Genomic DNA, 16,208 nt, shown 5'->3' on the forward strand with positions numbered 1-16,208 from the left:
GGAGAACCGCACAAGAGACATCCATAAGTGGGGTTTTCATTTGAAAACATTAATCTGATTCAAAACTGCCTAATTTGTCAGTCGACATTACAGCTTCGGCTTAGAAGTTAAGCAATCCACACCTCTCTCTTCCATACCTACTTATATCCTTTCATGAAGGCATGCCTTGCCAGCCCCATGTCCCTTCATTCACAGGAGCACAATCTGAGGCTAGGGTGAGTCAAGTGACCAAAGACACAGAGATAACATGGGGACTCTGAAGTGAAAAATAGAGGCTGAGAGTCTTTTCAAAATTATTAAAAATTTTTTTTTGTGTGTATGGGTGTTTTGCTTCCATGCATATATATGTGTATCACCTCCGTGCCTGGTGCCATGGATCTCCCAGAACTGGAGTTGCAGACAGTTGTGAGCTGCTTTGTAGGTACTGGGAATTGAACCCAGGTCCTCTAGAAGAGCACCCAGTGCTTCTAACCACTGACTCACTTTTCCAGCACCAAGGATGAGATTTTAAATTTAGAAGATATTCTGTATTTCCTCATAGAAGAGCAAAGTCTAAGTTTTTTCTTTCTTTTCCTTGTTTTTTTTTAAAGTTTTATTTATTTATTTTTATGTATATGGGTACACTGTAGCTGTACAGATGGTTGTGAGCCTTCATGTGGTTGATGGGAATTGATTTTAGGACCTCTGCTCGCTCTGATCAACCCTGCTCGATATTTTAAAAAGCTGGAGGGATAGGGAGGTTGGGGGTGAGTTTGGGAGGAGTTATGGAAGAGTTAGGAGTCACAATGAATATGATCAAAATACATGGTAAGAGATTTCCACGTGAATGTTGACTTTCTATTATTTATGTTGTTATTGAAGATTGTAGTCATAGAAAACTAATATTGATCATCTCACCAGGTAGTAATTAATCTATAATAAATCATATATAATAATAGGGATAACATTTTGTCTCTGGTGGTCATAAGTGGGTATTGTTATTTTAACAAATTATTTTGTTGAGTTTCTTCTTATAAGCATGTTAAACAAAACTTACTTTGAGAATTCCCATATTAAAATTACTTTATGAGTAATAAATAAAATAAATCAACCCTGCTCGCTCTGGTCAGCCCCACTGTCTTCAGACACACCAGAAGAGGGCATCAGGTCTCATTACGGGTGGTTGTGAGCCACCATGTGGTTGCTGGGATTTGAACTCAGGACCTACGGAAGAGCAGTCAGTGCTCTTACCTGCTGAGCCATCTCACCAGCCCCATGTTTTTTGTTTTTTGTTTTTCTGTTTTGTTTTTGTTCTTCTGTTTTGTTTTTATACAGAGTCTCTCTGTGTAGCCCTGGCTGACCTAGAACTCACTATGTAGACCAGGCTGGCTTTGAACTCACAGAGATCTACCTGCCCCTGCCTCCCAGGTGTTGGGATTAAAGCTGTGCACCACCATGCCCAGTTGGCATACAGAAGTATGCAAACGAAAACATCCTACAAACATGTAATGCATTTTGTACCTTTCCCCCCTCTCTGGTTTCATGATTTTGATGAGCTGATGAATGTTGGGGGGAAAGGAGCCCGGTTAACCTTTGTGTAATCCTTTTTCCTTAGCAATAAAGAATGACACGGAAAGAAAATTTTGCTACCAACAGCTTCCAGTTACGTTGAGACTAATATATACCATTTTCCAGGTAGGTTTTTCTGAAATATTTAAACATTGGGTTTGGGCTTGGAATTATTTGCTGTCTTGGAGACTGCAGTGACGACTGTGTGTTCTTCGCATAGGAAATGGCGAAGTTTGAAGAGCCAGATATTCTTTTTAATATGCTCAACTGCCTGAAGATTCTCTGTCTGCACGGAGAGTGTCTGTACACGGCGAGGAAAGACCATCCTCAATTTTTAGCCTACATTCAGGACCACATGTTGATTGCAAGGTATGGACTGTGAACATCTTTGTTTGCATTTTTGGGTTCAGTTGTAAAATTTAAAGTGAGAGTACGACTTAATGTTTCTTTTGATTTTTCTCTCCCAGACCAGTAATTTTATAAAGAAACTTCCTCCTGTCCCCCCTTTCCTCCTCCTTCCTTCCTGTCTGTTTTTGTTCTTGGGGCAGGGTCTCCCTGTGTATTCCTGGCTTGCCTAGAACTCCCAGAGATCCACCTGCCTCGGCCTCCTGAGAGCTGGGATTAAAGGTGTGCACCACCACACACAGCTTTAGTTTTCTTTCTTTTATTTTCTATGTATGCTCACATGAACATAGTAGTGTTTGCTTACTAGATTCTGTTGGACCAGACACATTTGTATTTGTAAGATGGCAATCTTTCCCTGATCCCAGTTTAAGATATTTATTAACTTGATTCCGTCCCACATTCAAGCTTTAAGGAAGAAAATTATTATTGCATAATATTTTAATTGATTATTTGGAAATTTCTCATTATGACATTATGAAACCCAATCACACTAGTCTCCCAGTCCTCCCAGGTCTGCTTCCTGACCCTTGTGACCTCCCCATGACAAAGAAAAGAAGAAGGGGGGAATGAGGAGGACGAGGGCGAAGAAAGAAAACAATCAAGTCCAATTTGTTTTGCCCACATGCTCACTGGACAAACTCCTAGTGGCCCATCTTTTAAAGGAAACTGAGTCCTCCCCCATTCCCACCCTCACCCCCATCAGAAGCCCTCAGTTGTAGAGAGCTATATATCAACAGTAGACAGCAATTTTACTCAAACTAGGAACTCCGAATGGATACTGGACCCCTCTGGGTGCTGTCTCCCTTGCTCTTTAGAGATAGAGGCATTCTGAGAATAGTAATAAAACAGTGCCCTAGGTTTATGGTGCTCTCATTCTGAGCGCCTTCAAATAACTATTATAGTTCTCCTGGAGGCAAGCCAGAAAGAAGATCATTTTATACGTTCAGAGTATAGTCTGATCCTTAGGAAAGGCTTGTTCATGAGTTGTAGCAAAAGCAAGTCAAGGTTCTACTTGCTTATTTTGTTAATTTATTTATTTATTCAACAAATATAATGACTTGAATATGTTTTCTAAATCACAATACTGTTCTAGATACTTTAGGGATTTTTTTAGTCTACTCTAGGAAGCGATAAATAATAAATAAAAGAGTTATCAATATTTTATTGTTTAATATGGTCTATTTTTGCATACAGGAGATTGCTCAGAAGATCAAGTGCTTGCATAAGCATTGGGACTTTAGTTTAGATCTCTAGTTATCCACAGAAAAGCCAGGCATGGCATTTGTAACTCCAATATTCTGGGAGGCAGAAGCAAGCCAATCTTGTGGGCTTGCTGGCCCGTCAGTCTAGATAAAACCATGAATTCCAGGCTGATGGAGAAATCCTGTTTCAAGAAGGGAAGTGGAAAGCAATAGAGAAAAACACTAAAGACAATCTCTGATCTTTACATACCCACACAGGCATGCACACGCACACACACACACACACACACACACACACACACACACACACATGCCTGGACCATGCATAGGTCTATTTTTGAGGCTTAAGGAGGGGGCAGCCCTGATATCAACCCCCAAATAATAAACTAGAATAAGATCTTGGGGGAAACTAAGACATATTTTTGCATCGTGTATACACAAGACACTAATAGTCCAGTGTCATGTGTTAAGTGACTGTTCTGCACAGGTCACAGGTGGACAAGAACCATTCTTGACCAATGAATAGGCTAGGGTTCAGCAGCCAGTACATTTGAATCATCATTATGGAAATGGATTTTGATAAAAATGTAATATTGGTAGGACATTTTGGAAAGCAGGAATATCAAGGACAGGAAATGGACTTGATAAAAAAGTGGGGGCAGGACCAGAAACGGGGAGCACTAGTGACGTGATATCAAGGCTGCATTGTCTAATGTGGGTTCAGGGGTGTAAGGAAAAGTGGCTGGAGAAGTAGGCAGGTCCCAAGTGTGGACAGGGAGTCTTGTAGATGGTGCCTCTCTTCAATGACAGATGGAGATCCATGAAAAGTAGTAGAAAACAATGAACAGAGTCGGCACTGGGCTTTAATTGAAAGTTTAAAGAAGAGAAGGATCCTTGGGAACCACACACATTTAAGGGAGGGTGTGGAGTGGATGTCAAGGACTTGGGTGTGGTGGTAAAGGAAGTCCGGATAGATTTATGATCAGTGGGAGGTTCAGCTAGAGAACTCCAGAGAAGAGAGTTGTGGAGACAAGAGCTATAGGCCAGGCTCAGGCAGGCAGAGTATAAAGAAGAATAAAGGGCAGAGTGGAGAAGAGAAGGGAGGCTGACAGGATGATAGACTGGGGGGTAAAGAGAAGAGTGTTAAGGCGATGTAATAGGAGATTGAAGCCTTAAGGAGAGTGTGTGTGATGACCTCTCCAGAGGGACAGGAACTTGGAAGAAAGCGGGTAACAGCCAACTGGAGGGAAACAGCAGGGACTCAGAAAGAAATAACAAAGAACTGCTTCTGCTTCTTCGGAGCCCTGATGGAGGAGCTAACCTGCTTTCTGCCAGTCCTTCCAGTTCGGGTTTCCTTTTGTCAAATGCTTAGGGTTTTAGAAGTGAAAACATTGGTCAGGGAGCATACTAAATATCAGGTCTCTCCTCTTCCTACTCCCTTTTCTTCCAGCCTTCTACCGTTAGCTCAGTTCCATCTTAGTCTGTTAGATCAAACTAAATATTGGCTTCTTCCTATCCAAGCTGAGCCTGGGAGGTGGGTTCCTGGTAGCTCTCATTTGATATAGTCTTTCAGTCATGACGTTTCTGAAGCAGAGACCCATTTCTCCCAGAGTCCATACTATGATCTGAAAGTCTTAAGTTTGGATCATATGTCTGCTCAATCATAGGTTAATCGCTGTTCAGGACAGCGAAGTACACTGGTAAATGAGTTTTATACTCATCCCTAGGACAGGAAAAGTGGGAGACCTTGAGAGACAGCCTTGCCAGGTTTTACAGAGGCTGTTATTAGCAGACAAAGAGTTATTCTTTGCCATTCAAAGGGGGGAAAAGGCTGCTGGTCAGCCAAAATAAACAACGGTGCTTTCTAGTTATTTGCATAAGAAACAATTTTAAAACCATTTATCGCACTATCATCTTCATAGAGCTGTTAATTTTGTATATTATTTAATTCATTCACATAGCTGAATTTATATATGGAATTAAATTTTTATATTTAAATATGTTTCTCAATTTTGTCAAATAAAAGTAATTTCATCAGAAGACATTAACAAATCAAAACTTAAATGTTTCTTGGAGGATTATAGTCTTGTGGACGGATGCATTTTCACCCAGAGCATCCTACCAGCACCTACTGCCCACAGCTGCTATGAGTTAATAGTACAGGCTCTTTCCCTCCGAAGAGGCAGCGCTGACCATAATGCCTCTGCTGTTCCTTGATTTCCCAGCCTCTGGAGAGTCGTCAAGTCTGAGTTCTCTCAGCTGTCGTCACTGGCAGTTCCTCTCCTTCTTCACGCTCTGTCCCTTCCTCATGGTGCTGACATATTCTGGACAATCATAAATGGCAACTTCAACAGCAAAGACTGGAAGATGAGGTTTGAAGCAGGTACTTCTATGTTAGTTAAAATTCCTCTGGGTCACAAGGTAAACTAGATGTCCAGTTTTGAAATGTATGTTTGGCCGTCATTGTTGATATTTAAGTTTTCCATGTAGGAGCCCCCAATTAACTTTTTTATGGGGTTCAGTTCTCATGAGGCTTAAATAGATGTCAATGCAGGGCCAGTGAGATGGATCAATGGGGGGAGGGGGGGGATGAAGGCACCTGTCTTCTAGCCTAAAGACCTGAGTCTAGTCCTTTGGAACCTTAATGGTGAAAGGTGAGATTCAACTCCCTCAGTTGTTTTCTGGTCTCCTCACATGCCCAGTGCTACGTGAACATCCCACCTATAAGTAAATAAAATAAACAAAAGTAAATAAATAACTGAAATAATATTTTAAATAGGTGTGAAATATTTATACTATGTTAATAAATGCATGTATGTCTTTTGTCCTCTATATTGTATATTGCAGTGGAAAAAGTAGCTGTCATTTGTAGGTTTTTGGATATTCACTCAGTGACCAAAAACCACCTGCTGAAGTACTCTCTGGCACACGCCTTCTGCTGCTTCCTGACAGCTGTGGAGGATGTCAATCCTGCAGTGGCCACCAGAGCAGGTCTCCTCCTTGACACCATAAAGAGGCCAGCACTGCAGGTGATGGGGGAATGTGTGTTATGAGCCCTACAGATTGTCTGTCAATACCACCAACAGTTGACTTTGTCATGTGTCTTTTTAACCATGCTATATCAAAATACCACAAACAGGGTAGCTTAGAGAGCCATAGGAATTTATGTAGTATGATTCTGGAGTGTGGGAGGTCCATGGTCATGGGCTTGTAGATTCGTGTGTGCTAAGGGCCCACTTTACGGTTCATAGTTGATGCCTTTAACCATGCCTGGGCCTTGGTTTAAGGTCAAGAATCCTATTAGTGAGAATTCTGTCCACACGGCTTTGCTTCTCTCAAAGACTCATCTTCTAATACTGTCGCTTAAATCGCTGAGTTTCAGGGTGGTGAACATTTTAGGGGAATGGACATAAATATTCAGACTACAGTACTATGCAAGCTAATTAGTTTTAGTGATTATAACAGCAGAGGTCTCTGTGTGTTCAAATGTGTGCTTTTAAGTTATAATGAAAACAAGAAGAGACCCGACTTACCCCAAACTCTCCCTGTACAGTGGGAAAACAACCCAGGACTCGATTCTCTCATGTGTCCTAAAATGTGGTTTGGGGGATAATGAGGTAGCTCAGTAGATACGGGTGCCTGAGGCACAAGTTTGAGGACCAGAGTTCGATTCCCCGAACCTCCTGCTAGAGGAGAGAATGGGCTTCCAAAAGTTGTCTCTGGCCTCCACATATGCTGCGGGATAAGCATATATGCGTGCATGTGTGCATGCACACACAATAATAAAGCATAACATCATGTTGAGTGTATGCTTCTCAGTGTAGACATTTAAAAAGAGTCATTGTTATTTGGATTAAGTGGACATTATGTAATATTTAGAAAGCGAATGGCATACATTTCGCTCACAGTTTTGGGTCAACATGGAAGAGGTATTGTGGCTTAGGAGAAACTTGCTTGTGCATTTTTTTTTTCTCTTTCAATATTGGAATCAGAAAAATTCCACTGGGATAATTTTGCCTTGAGGACAGTGCCTTGTTCCATTGACTGCCCAGTGTATTGTCTCTTAGAGGTTTGTTTCTGATCCCTCTTTTCCAGGGCCTTTGTCTTTGCCTCGACTTCCAGTTCGACACTGTGGTTAAAGACCGACCCACCATCCTGAGCAAGCTTTTACTCTTGCATTTTCTTAAGCAAGACATTCCTGCTTTGAGCTGGGAGTTCTTTGTTAACAGATTTGAGACACTTTCTTTGGAAGCTCAGCTGCATCTAGATTGTAACAAAGAATTTCCTTTTCCTACAAGTAAGTAAGATGCAAGACTTACAGAAAATGGTCCCTACTAAGGCGCTTGGCATGTAGCTTGTTCCACACCTGGAAGAGGAGATCTTGATTTTATGTTCCCAGTTCATCAGCTCCTGAGTGCTTATGTTGCTAATCTGTAGGTTTTAACACCTTACAGCAGTCTAGGATCTGAATTTTCCTCCCTTTCAGGAGGACACATAGTAACCACCTGCAACCATTTTCTTTAAGTGCCACCCAGTTGCTAATGTCTGTGAGTTTCATGAGAAACATTTGTCCTGCGCAAACTCCTGTCTGCTTATTGTCTAGTTGCTTATGGCTTTACCTTCATGAGGAAAAAGTAGCAAAATTAGATAGTAAAATCTCATGATTTAAACAGGGAAGTGATAGTCACGACAGATAGCAGTCATGACTTTTTAAGGTAAGACATGCCATGCCATGAAGGGAGGTGGAGGACTCATGTATGCATGGAAGGTATCTTCTTATCCCAATACTATTTATACTCTTATGGATTATTTCAAAATATCTGTATCATATGGCCAGCCAAGGAAAAGAATAATCGAGTCTTTAATTCCTTTTATAAAGCCATCACTGCTGTGAGAACCAATGTTGCCAACCTCAGTGATGCTGCCTTGTGGAAGATCAAGAGAGCACGTTTTGCAAGAAACAGACAGAAGAGTGTGCGGTCCCTGAGAGACAGTGTGAAAGGGCCCGCTGAATCCAAGAGGGCACTCTCCCTCCCTGAGACCCTGACCTCCAAAATCCGTTGAGTATTTTTCCTCTTTGTCTTGTGACATCTGTTTAATGTCTTTCTGGAGCTGATGTGTCTTGTTGAGTGTTCACAGAGAGCAGCGCAGTTAGCAAACTGAGCCTTTCCATCAAATTTGGTCCTCAGAGTCCCCGGGCCTGGGTGGCTTTCTCTCATTTGTGGGTGCAGCAAAATCCTGACTTGGTCTCTCAGTAGTTCTGAAATGCAGAAGGCTGCAAACCTACCAGTGCTTGGCATGAATCTTAGAGATGGTTATTTTTGAGAGCTAGAATATAAGGGTGTGCAGAGCAGCCTGAGAGCCCTGTGCTGTCTGAATGAGACTGAGATAACAAAAACCACGCAGCTAAAGGGATAACGCTCAAACACCGAATGATCAGCATTTCATGAGTGCTAGGAACGAGCACACAACCTCCCCAGAAAAAAACCAGCAAAAATAGTGGCTTTTGAACAAGAAGAATCAGGCTTTCCTGAGGAGAAGTTGGATTCCTACTCAACTTCAGATAACTTATAAATGGAAATATGATTTGTTGTCAAATTTAAAAGACCACACACATTTATTTTATATTATATGTTTTCAAAGAGAGTAAATTTCCTTAAATCACCAAATGCCTATAAATATAAATACTTGTGTTTGAAGGGGCAAATAATAAAGCCTGCAGAGTCAAATCACTGAATGAAAGGATGAATGAGGATATTTAAAGGAGTTACTGAATGACTGAGTGTATTTAAATAATTTGATCTTAAATACCACCTGTGCAATCCATCAGTTAACACCTTAAGTACACTGTCCTGTCTGAAGCAGAAAGATTTGCATTTTCATTGGCATTTATTACAGAACAATTTGATATAACATAATCATGTTAATCATAAATATGATTTGATTTTCTTCGCTACATTTTTCTTTTTTATGACAAGCTTTGAGTATGTGGTATTTTGAACCTTAGAAGAGTCAGACGAATGCCTTTTATGTAATTAATAGTCTTAGCTTTGCAAGGAGCAAAGTTAATCACACTGAAGAATAATTCCTAGTAGCCCTGGGAGAAGCTGCTGTCAGATCCAGGACACCAACCCTAGATTAAATTAACTACAGCTTGGATATGACTTTTCTAACCCTTTAATAAACTGACTGGCTTGGGGTATTCATTTTATTTATTCTTATTTCTTGATAATTAATTCACACAGACATTTTGATGCTTTTAGAGTTGAAAATGACATTAAGAAATTTTTTTCTTGAGATCAGAAACAAACTACAAAAATTCTGGAGTAAACATTTTTTTTTAATGTGATGCTAATTACAAATAAGAAAACTAAGCTTGCTTCTGCTAGCCAGGGCAGTTCAGCACTGGGTATTTTTCTAGGCTCAAGTTGTCTTTAATGCTTATTTCAATAGAGTTGTTGTTGATTTTTAAGCTGTGAGGTTGACCAGGCATGAGCAGTCTGCTCCGGCTCTCGGTGGGACACCTGAACAGACGCCAGGTGGGTACTTCCGACGTTGAAGGGCCATGTTCAAGTGTCTCTATCATAGGTGGACGAGGGAAAAAGCCAAGTGTTTCTCACTGGACCAGAGTGACATTAGAATTTGTGAGCCCCAAAGTGTCTGGGCTGTTGGTATGCCAATTCTTCACATTGTTTTTTAAACAGGTGATTTCTGATTCCATTGACTTTTGGTCCATTAAGAAGCATATCGCTGCCCACCTCTCCCTGGACAGCAGGCGTGACCAGGATTGCACCCCTCGCTGCTATATGACTTATGTTTGTATGTGTAAGCTACACATAGAAACACTGTTCATAGATGAGAGCTTTCTTTAGGTAAAGCACACACTTCATTTGCACTTTGAGAGGTTGTATTATTTGACTTTCCATCTTCGCCTCCTTGTAGCTGCTCTCAGTTCCTTACAAGTCTGAGCATTTTTGTTTCTCAGGGGCATTTCCATTGTTTGGAGGATTTGAAGGTCTTATTCAAGGTGATACAGTGTAACTTACCATGTCCTGTTCCTTATCGGGGTTATAACTCTGCATCAGTATCCCAAGCATTGAGTAGATATTGGCAAGGCAAGACTGTCCACACAGAGAGGGCCACCATTCACAGAGGGACCATGAGCGTCTGAACGCTTGTGTATGTGTCTGTCACGACAACCTCAGTGGCTCACTCTGTGTGTCTGTCACGACAACCTCAGTGGCTCACTCTATATCTTTCCATAAACATTTGGATTCTAATCTGAGAATAAGTTTAACTTAAAACTTTTCAAAATAGTATTGACTGACACCCTGAGAAAAAAATTTACGTAAGAAGAATTTGGAGATCATGAGCAAATTATAAAAAAGACACTCGAAACATAGAAATTCAGGAGTGGGAGAAATGAAAGGGCCACAGAGATCATGAATACAGGAAGTAGTAGGTGCTGGCATAAATAAATAAATAAATAAATAAATAAATAAATAAAAACAAAATAACTCCTTTCTGTATTGAAAGGAATCAAAAGACACAGAATAGCATACAGGTAGCTGAGTCCCTCTTCTCTGATTTATATGCATCTCTTCTTTGGGGAGGGAGTGAGAGAGTCACAAGAACTTCTGATCTAATGACACTCGGTGTCGTTAGAAAGGTGAGTTCTGGGCTGGAGAGACGGTTCAGTGATTAAGAGCAGTCACTGCTCTCGCAGAGGACTCAGGTTCAATTCCCAGCACCTACACATGGTTCACAATTTTCTGTAACTCCAGTTTTAGGGGAACTGATAACTTCTTCTGGCCTCTTAGGGCACCAGACATCAGTCATACATATATGCCTATAGCCAAAGAACTCACACACATAAAATAAAAAGAAATAAATCTAAAGCAAGCAAGAAAGGTGAGATCCATCCGGTTCCCTTTCGGTGGGGCCTCTTGGAGAAAACTCTTAAGCCATTTCATATAGTTCCTTCATTTTATTTTGAGGCTGTTCTTTTTGTCCAAGCTTCCTTGAAAGGTTAGTCTATAGTTATTATCATCCATTCTAATAATCTAACCAAAGGAGCCCCTGCCATCCTGTAGGAAAACCTTCCTGTGTTTGTTGAGGTTAAGAAAAGTCTTGAGCCCCTATCCCAGCAAAGCGACTAGGAGGGAAGGAGCAGATAACGGGATTGTTTAAACTAAGAAGCTAAAACTTCTGGAAAGAGAATCCTCATGAAACTGTTCATTCGACAAGGGAAGGTTGCCTTAGATTTGGAAAGGGTTGGTGAAAGCGTTTAAGGCGCTGTGAAACTGTGGTTGCGTCTATAAATTATCCTTTCCTGGATGCATGGAAGCAAAGGTACACCCCATCACAAGATGGGATGACTGCAGGATAGGGTAAAGTGGAAGTAAAGTGCCCGTTGCTCAATGCAGGGACTCTTGTTTAGTCTAAGTGGCGAGCCCCTCTGCAGACTTCCTATTGATTAGGCCTGAGCAATTTAATTATGCAGTTAAAAAAAGCTCTCTAATTGTTGTTGAGACTGGACTTTTGGGCTCTGGGTTCAAAATTTATAATTTTCTATTCTTAGCCTTCATGTTGAATGCACAGCAAATAAATCAAAAGATTTTCTATAGACAGATGGTATACCTCCAAGGCCTGTAAAAAGCTGTATTCTTCTGTACTATAGGAGTCAAGCCAAAGTCTTTGGTGCATATAAATAGCATTCTTGGAATGTGATAGCCGACCCTCGAGTGCACTAACTGTACAGGAGAAACCAAGTTTCTCACAAAGGGACAGATGTCCCAAATTTGTGGGTGACAGACCTAGATCTCACACCCAGCATTCTCAAGATCCCTATTTATGTGGCACATGTGGCCAGGGCTAGCAGGCGCTCAGCACTGTGTTCCTTCTGATTTCAGAGTCTGTAACTGTTGGTCTGACATGCATGGTTTAGTTACGCACAGGTGCATTCTCAGTAATACTGTGAGCATCTCGGCTTTGTCTGTCTACAGTGACCACTGAAGGTCAGGTGGGTGCACAGTTCAAATCCATCAGCTCATTACTGAATGAAGGGTGCCAGCCACAGGAATGTAAAATGCCAAATCCTGCCATGTTTCTCATCCCCTGGGATGAATAACTGGAAAGTAAGAGGATAGAATTATATTTCACATACATTTTATGCCTCTTCACCTGTAGTGTATTTACACAGGTGCCTAGCTTTGACTTTATAGAACCTTTGGATATATATAAGTATTTTTTTTCCACTCTGTGTACAGACAGGAAAACGGAAACACTATAGTATTACATCATTCTGCTTAGTGCCTGGCTTAAGGCCACATCAGTTCAGAACATGACTAATAGTTACACATAAGAGACTTATTAGCTCGCTTGCTTTCCTCTACAGTAGGAGCCTCCCAGTGGCTGGTTTTATGCATTGCTGCCTTGTCACACATGGAAACTCTGATCTGGTTGACCTGGTATTCAGTTCTCCAGTGTCCAGACAAAAGACTTTTCCCAGCTTGGTTCAGAGCTATCCCAGTCCTCACAGGACACACATTCTTCCAGCCTGTAGAGAAATCTGGAGATCTTGTTACCCACATTTACACCTAGAAGTAAAGGTGCCTCCTGCTAGTTAGAACTAGTAAAAGTGTCTTGCAGCAGCCTTTCCTGCTTCCTCTTCCGTGGCCACGCCTGGAATCTCAAACACCTTCTCTTTGAGCTCTTTTGTCCTATAGATGATTTACTATTCATCTCCTGGCTTGCAAAATGCCTGTTGACCACTGAGGTACCAGTCGTTTCTATAGGAATGCTTGTGTTTACAGTGACAGTGTTGAGAAGTAACTTTTGCGGAACAAACATTTCTGCATATACTATTCCAGGAAACAGTACAAAGAAATGTTTACTATGTCACCTTACTTATAGGCAAGGAAGGGAGATGAACACGGCCATGGGCGAGTGCTCATCTGGAGAGAAAGTGGTAGTTCTTAGGGTGGTTCCTGTCAGATGGGGCAGAAGTGCATCTATCTCATCAGCTGAAGCCACAGGGGGCTTCTCATTTAGGTTCTCATTAGTGGGTACTGCTATAGTTTGCTCTCTACTGTTCAGGCATAAACATCATAACCGAACACAGCCAGGGAAGAAAGCTTATATATATTCCATCTTGAAGGGAAGTCAGGACAGGAACTCGAGGCAGGAACTAAACCAAGGGCCATAGAGGAAGACTGCTTACTGGCTTGCTCCCCATGGCCCTTTCAGTTTGCCTTTTTAAATAGCACTGGGGACCCATAGATGGCGCCACCCACTGCGGTCTGGATCTTCCCACCTCAATCATCAACCAAGAAAATGCCCCCACAGACTTGTCTACAGGGAATCTGATGGAGATGTTTCTTTCCTCAGATGAGAGTTAGCTTGTATCATTGACAAACAAACAAAACAAAACAAAGCCAAAGCAAAACCCCACAAGCAACCCTCAATGTAAGCACAGGATGATAGGACATAGGCTAAGAGGAAGCAAAGGCAGGAAGGAGGAGCACCTGAGATATGAAGTCAGCCATCAGCATATGCATATACACACATGCTTGCACACATGCATGCACATATACCAAAATGTACGCGCGCACATGCAAGCACCTATACATGCACACGTACACAGACACACACACACTAGACCTACTATGAGAAAAGCTTTAAGCTGACAGATTTGTATAAGATTGGAATGCGGCCTAATATACAGCTTTTGACCTTGGGATTTCTAGGATGAATGTAAAACAAACTCACGGAAGTGTTCTTTGTTTTTTTTTTTTTTCCCCCATGTGTTGTTACTCTGACAGAGAGGAGCATTTTTTTTTTAATTCAGTTCACTTAGACATTTATGAACAATGAGCATCTACTATATGTCAGACACCATTCTGTGTTCCAGGAAGGATGCTAAGATATCTATCTTATCTAAGATGTAGCGCATGCCTTCAAGCCCTGCATGCTTTTACAGGGAAAAGGAAGCCAATGAATAGATAAAGTTCTGCCTTGCATAAAAGTTACTTGGGAAGCTAAAGGAAATTTTCCTCCCCTGCCCCCCGCCTCCTCTCTCTCTTATCTTTGGAACACAACAGAATATAGAGACCACATTCAATTATTGAGAGGAGTGTGGGCATAGGCTTCTGGAAGGTAGATTCGTGGCTCAACATGAGGGAATGGGTGGAAGTCCACCCTCATAAAGCAGAGATCACCGTGAGCAAAATTAAGGGAGGGCTAGTGTGGGCTCTTCTGAGATCCGTAGGTGCCACAGCTTTGGGAAATGCCTAGCATTCAGGAATGGGAGAGGACCCAGAGATAAGTCTGGAGGAGCAGATCCTGATCCTGCCTGGTGCCAAATAATCAGAGTCTGTGACATACTCCACTTCAGAGTTTCTGCCAGTTACTCCATTCTGGATATGCTGTGGAGAACCGGGTCCACACTAAATGATAGTAGCCTAACTCTGCCTCCAGCATTATAATGATGTCAATATGTTCACTTACAGAGACAAAAAAAAATCAAACTTTTAAACATGCATCACTATGGTTAAGGAAGATAAAGGAACCACAGAGACTAGAACTGAAGACTAATGGCTGTTCTAACCATGCCTTAGGAGAATGTATTGAGGGTATTTAGTTTCGAGACGGAAACTTTACATCTTTTATAGATAATTAAAGTGGTACTAAATAACAGTCCATCCAATTGGACAGCTCATTTTTCATAGGGCTTTGATGGGTGCCACCTTTCCTTAGGAAGGGTCTATCTGTCATAAGCCCACTCTATTCTCATAGAAGATGACAAGCCACATGTAGGCTTGTAATGTCCAGGGTGGGAGGAGCAGATTACTGGCGTAAGAAACAGTGTTTTCCTTTATGCACGAGGATCAGTGCATTTAACGGCTTGTTAAGGGTGTCTCATCTTGACTGTTGAGGGAAGGCAGACTAAAAGCAGCAAGCGTCAGTCACTCTGGAAGGAGGCCACATAAGACATGACATTCAGCCATCGGAGAAATACGGTTTGCTGAGAATTTTAAAAATATGTGCCCCTGTAGCAGGGAGGAGAGCCTTGGAATAGTTCAGATGAAGTTAGACTAGTTGTTTCCCTCGCCTGTGACTTGAGACAGAGTGAAGTGAAGGCAGGGCGCTCTCTGTTCTGAGGTCCCTAGCTCATTGGGAAAGAAATCAAAGTAGTTTTAAACCATTTCCATGTCCGTTTAGGAGTCAGGCTTCGCTAGACAAGGAGGAGCCAGGCATGGCTGAGAGATGTGTGCTCTCCTAACCCTGCACCCCAGAGCTAAAGGAATTGAGTGCTGGTGCCCTCTGTAGCAGTATTGCTTGCTGCTATAGTAACCGGAACCACTTCTACACGCACACAATTGTCACACTTTTCTTTTTATCAATTTGCCTGAAGCAGTAATATTATTGCACTTGTAAATTCATACTCCAGAAGGAGGAAATCAAAAGTAGGTCTATTTTCCCCCCTAAAGTATGCTTTTTTATTTATGTGTGTGCAAGCCTGCTTGTCTGTGTGTGCACCACATGCATGCAGGTGCTGCAGAGGCCGGAGGAGGGATTTGATGTCACAGGTAGGTGACTGTGAACTTCGTGGTGTGGGTGATGGGAACTGAACCCTTGTCCTCTGCAAGATCAACAAGTGCTCTTATCTGATGGGCCAAATCCCTGTGCCCCCAGAGACATTTTTAAATGGTTTAGTATATATATGTATGTATTGTTTTCAGAGATTTGTATAAGAATTGCTTTTGATCAAATCTTACAAATATTCAGTTTAGAGTTAACATGGGATGATGTTGAAAATTGCCAGTCTTTCACCGAAATAGATTGTTCCACATAAATTGATTTGTGATAAATGCCTCTGTGTAATGATGCTTATGGGCCACTCATGTGAGAAACAAAATCTTAGGTGCTTTAAACACGATTTTTAGTGGGGAAAACGTCTAAGGCATGTTGCATGTATGTACATTGCATGTATGAACATTGCATGTATGCAGTATGCATGCCTTCATGGACAGACACATAAGACAGGAAACG

The 16,208-nt window shown here is 41.6% G+C and overlaps 1 protein-coding gene across 5 annotated transcripts in view; it reads left to right on the plus strand.

Annotated features, from left to right (window-relative positions):
• Positions 1–16,208, plus strand: part of Unc79 (unc-79 subunit of NALCN channel complex) — a 235,915-nt gene that overhangs the window by 138,460 nt on the left and 81,247 nt on the right. For 3 of the 5 annotated variants that reach the window (XM_029484459.2, XM_029484462.2, XM_029484463.2), the window contains exons 21-26: positions 1,595–1,674; positions 1,769–1,917; positions 5,381–5,538; positions 6,003–6,184; positions 7,251–7,452; positions 8,035–8,214. In XM_029484459.2, the coding sequence (XP_029340319.1) occupies positions 1,595–1,674; positions 1,769–1,917; positions 5,381–5,538; positions 6,003–6,184; positions 7,251–7,452; positions 8,035–8,214 (951 nt within the window). Of the gene's footprint in view, positions 1–1,594; positions 1,675–1,768; positions 1,918–5,380; positions 5,539–6,002; positions 6,185–7,250; positions 7,453–8,034; positions 8,215–9,628; positions 9,695–16,208 lie in introns of all 5 variants that reach the window. The other 2 variants (XM_085830632.1, XM_085830633.1) reach the window with 1 other exon arrangement.

Source organism: Mus caroli, unplaced genomic scaffold (assembly GCF_978045245.1).
Source record: "Mus caroli unplaced genomic scaffold, Mus_caroli_1 scaffold_14, whole genome shotgun sequence".
Lineage (NCBI taxonomy): Eukaryota > Metazoa > Chordata > Mammalia > Rodentia > Muridae > Mus > Mus caroli.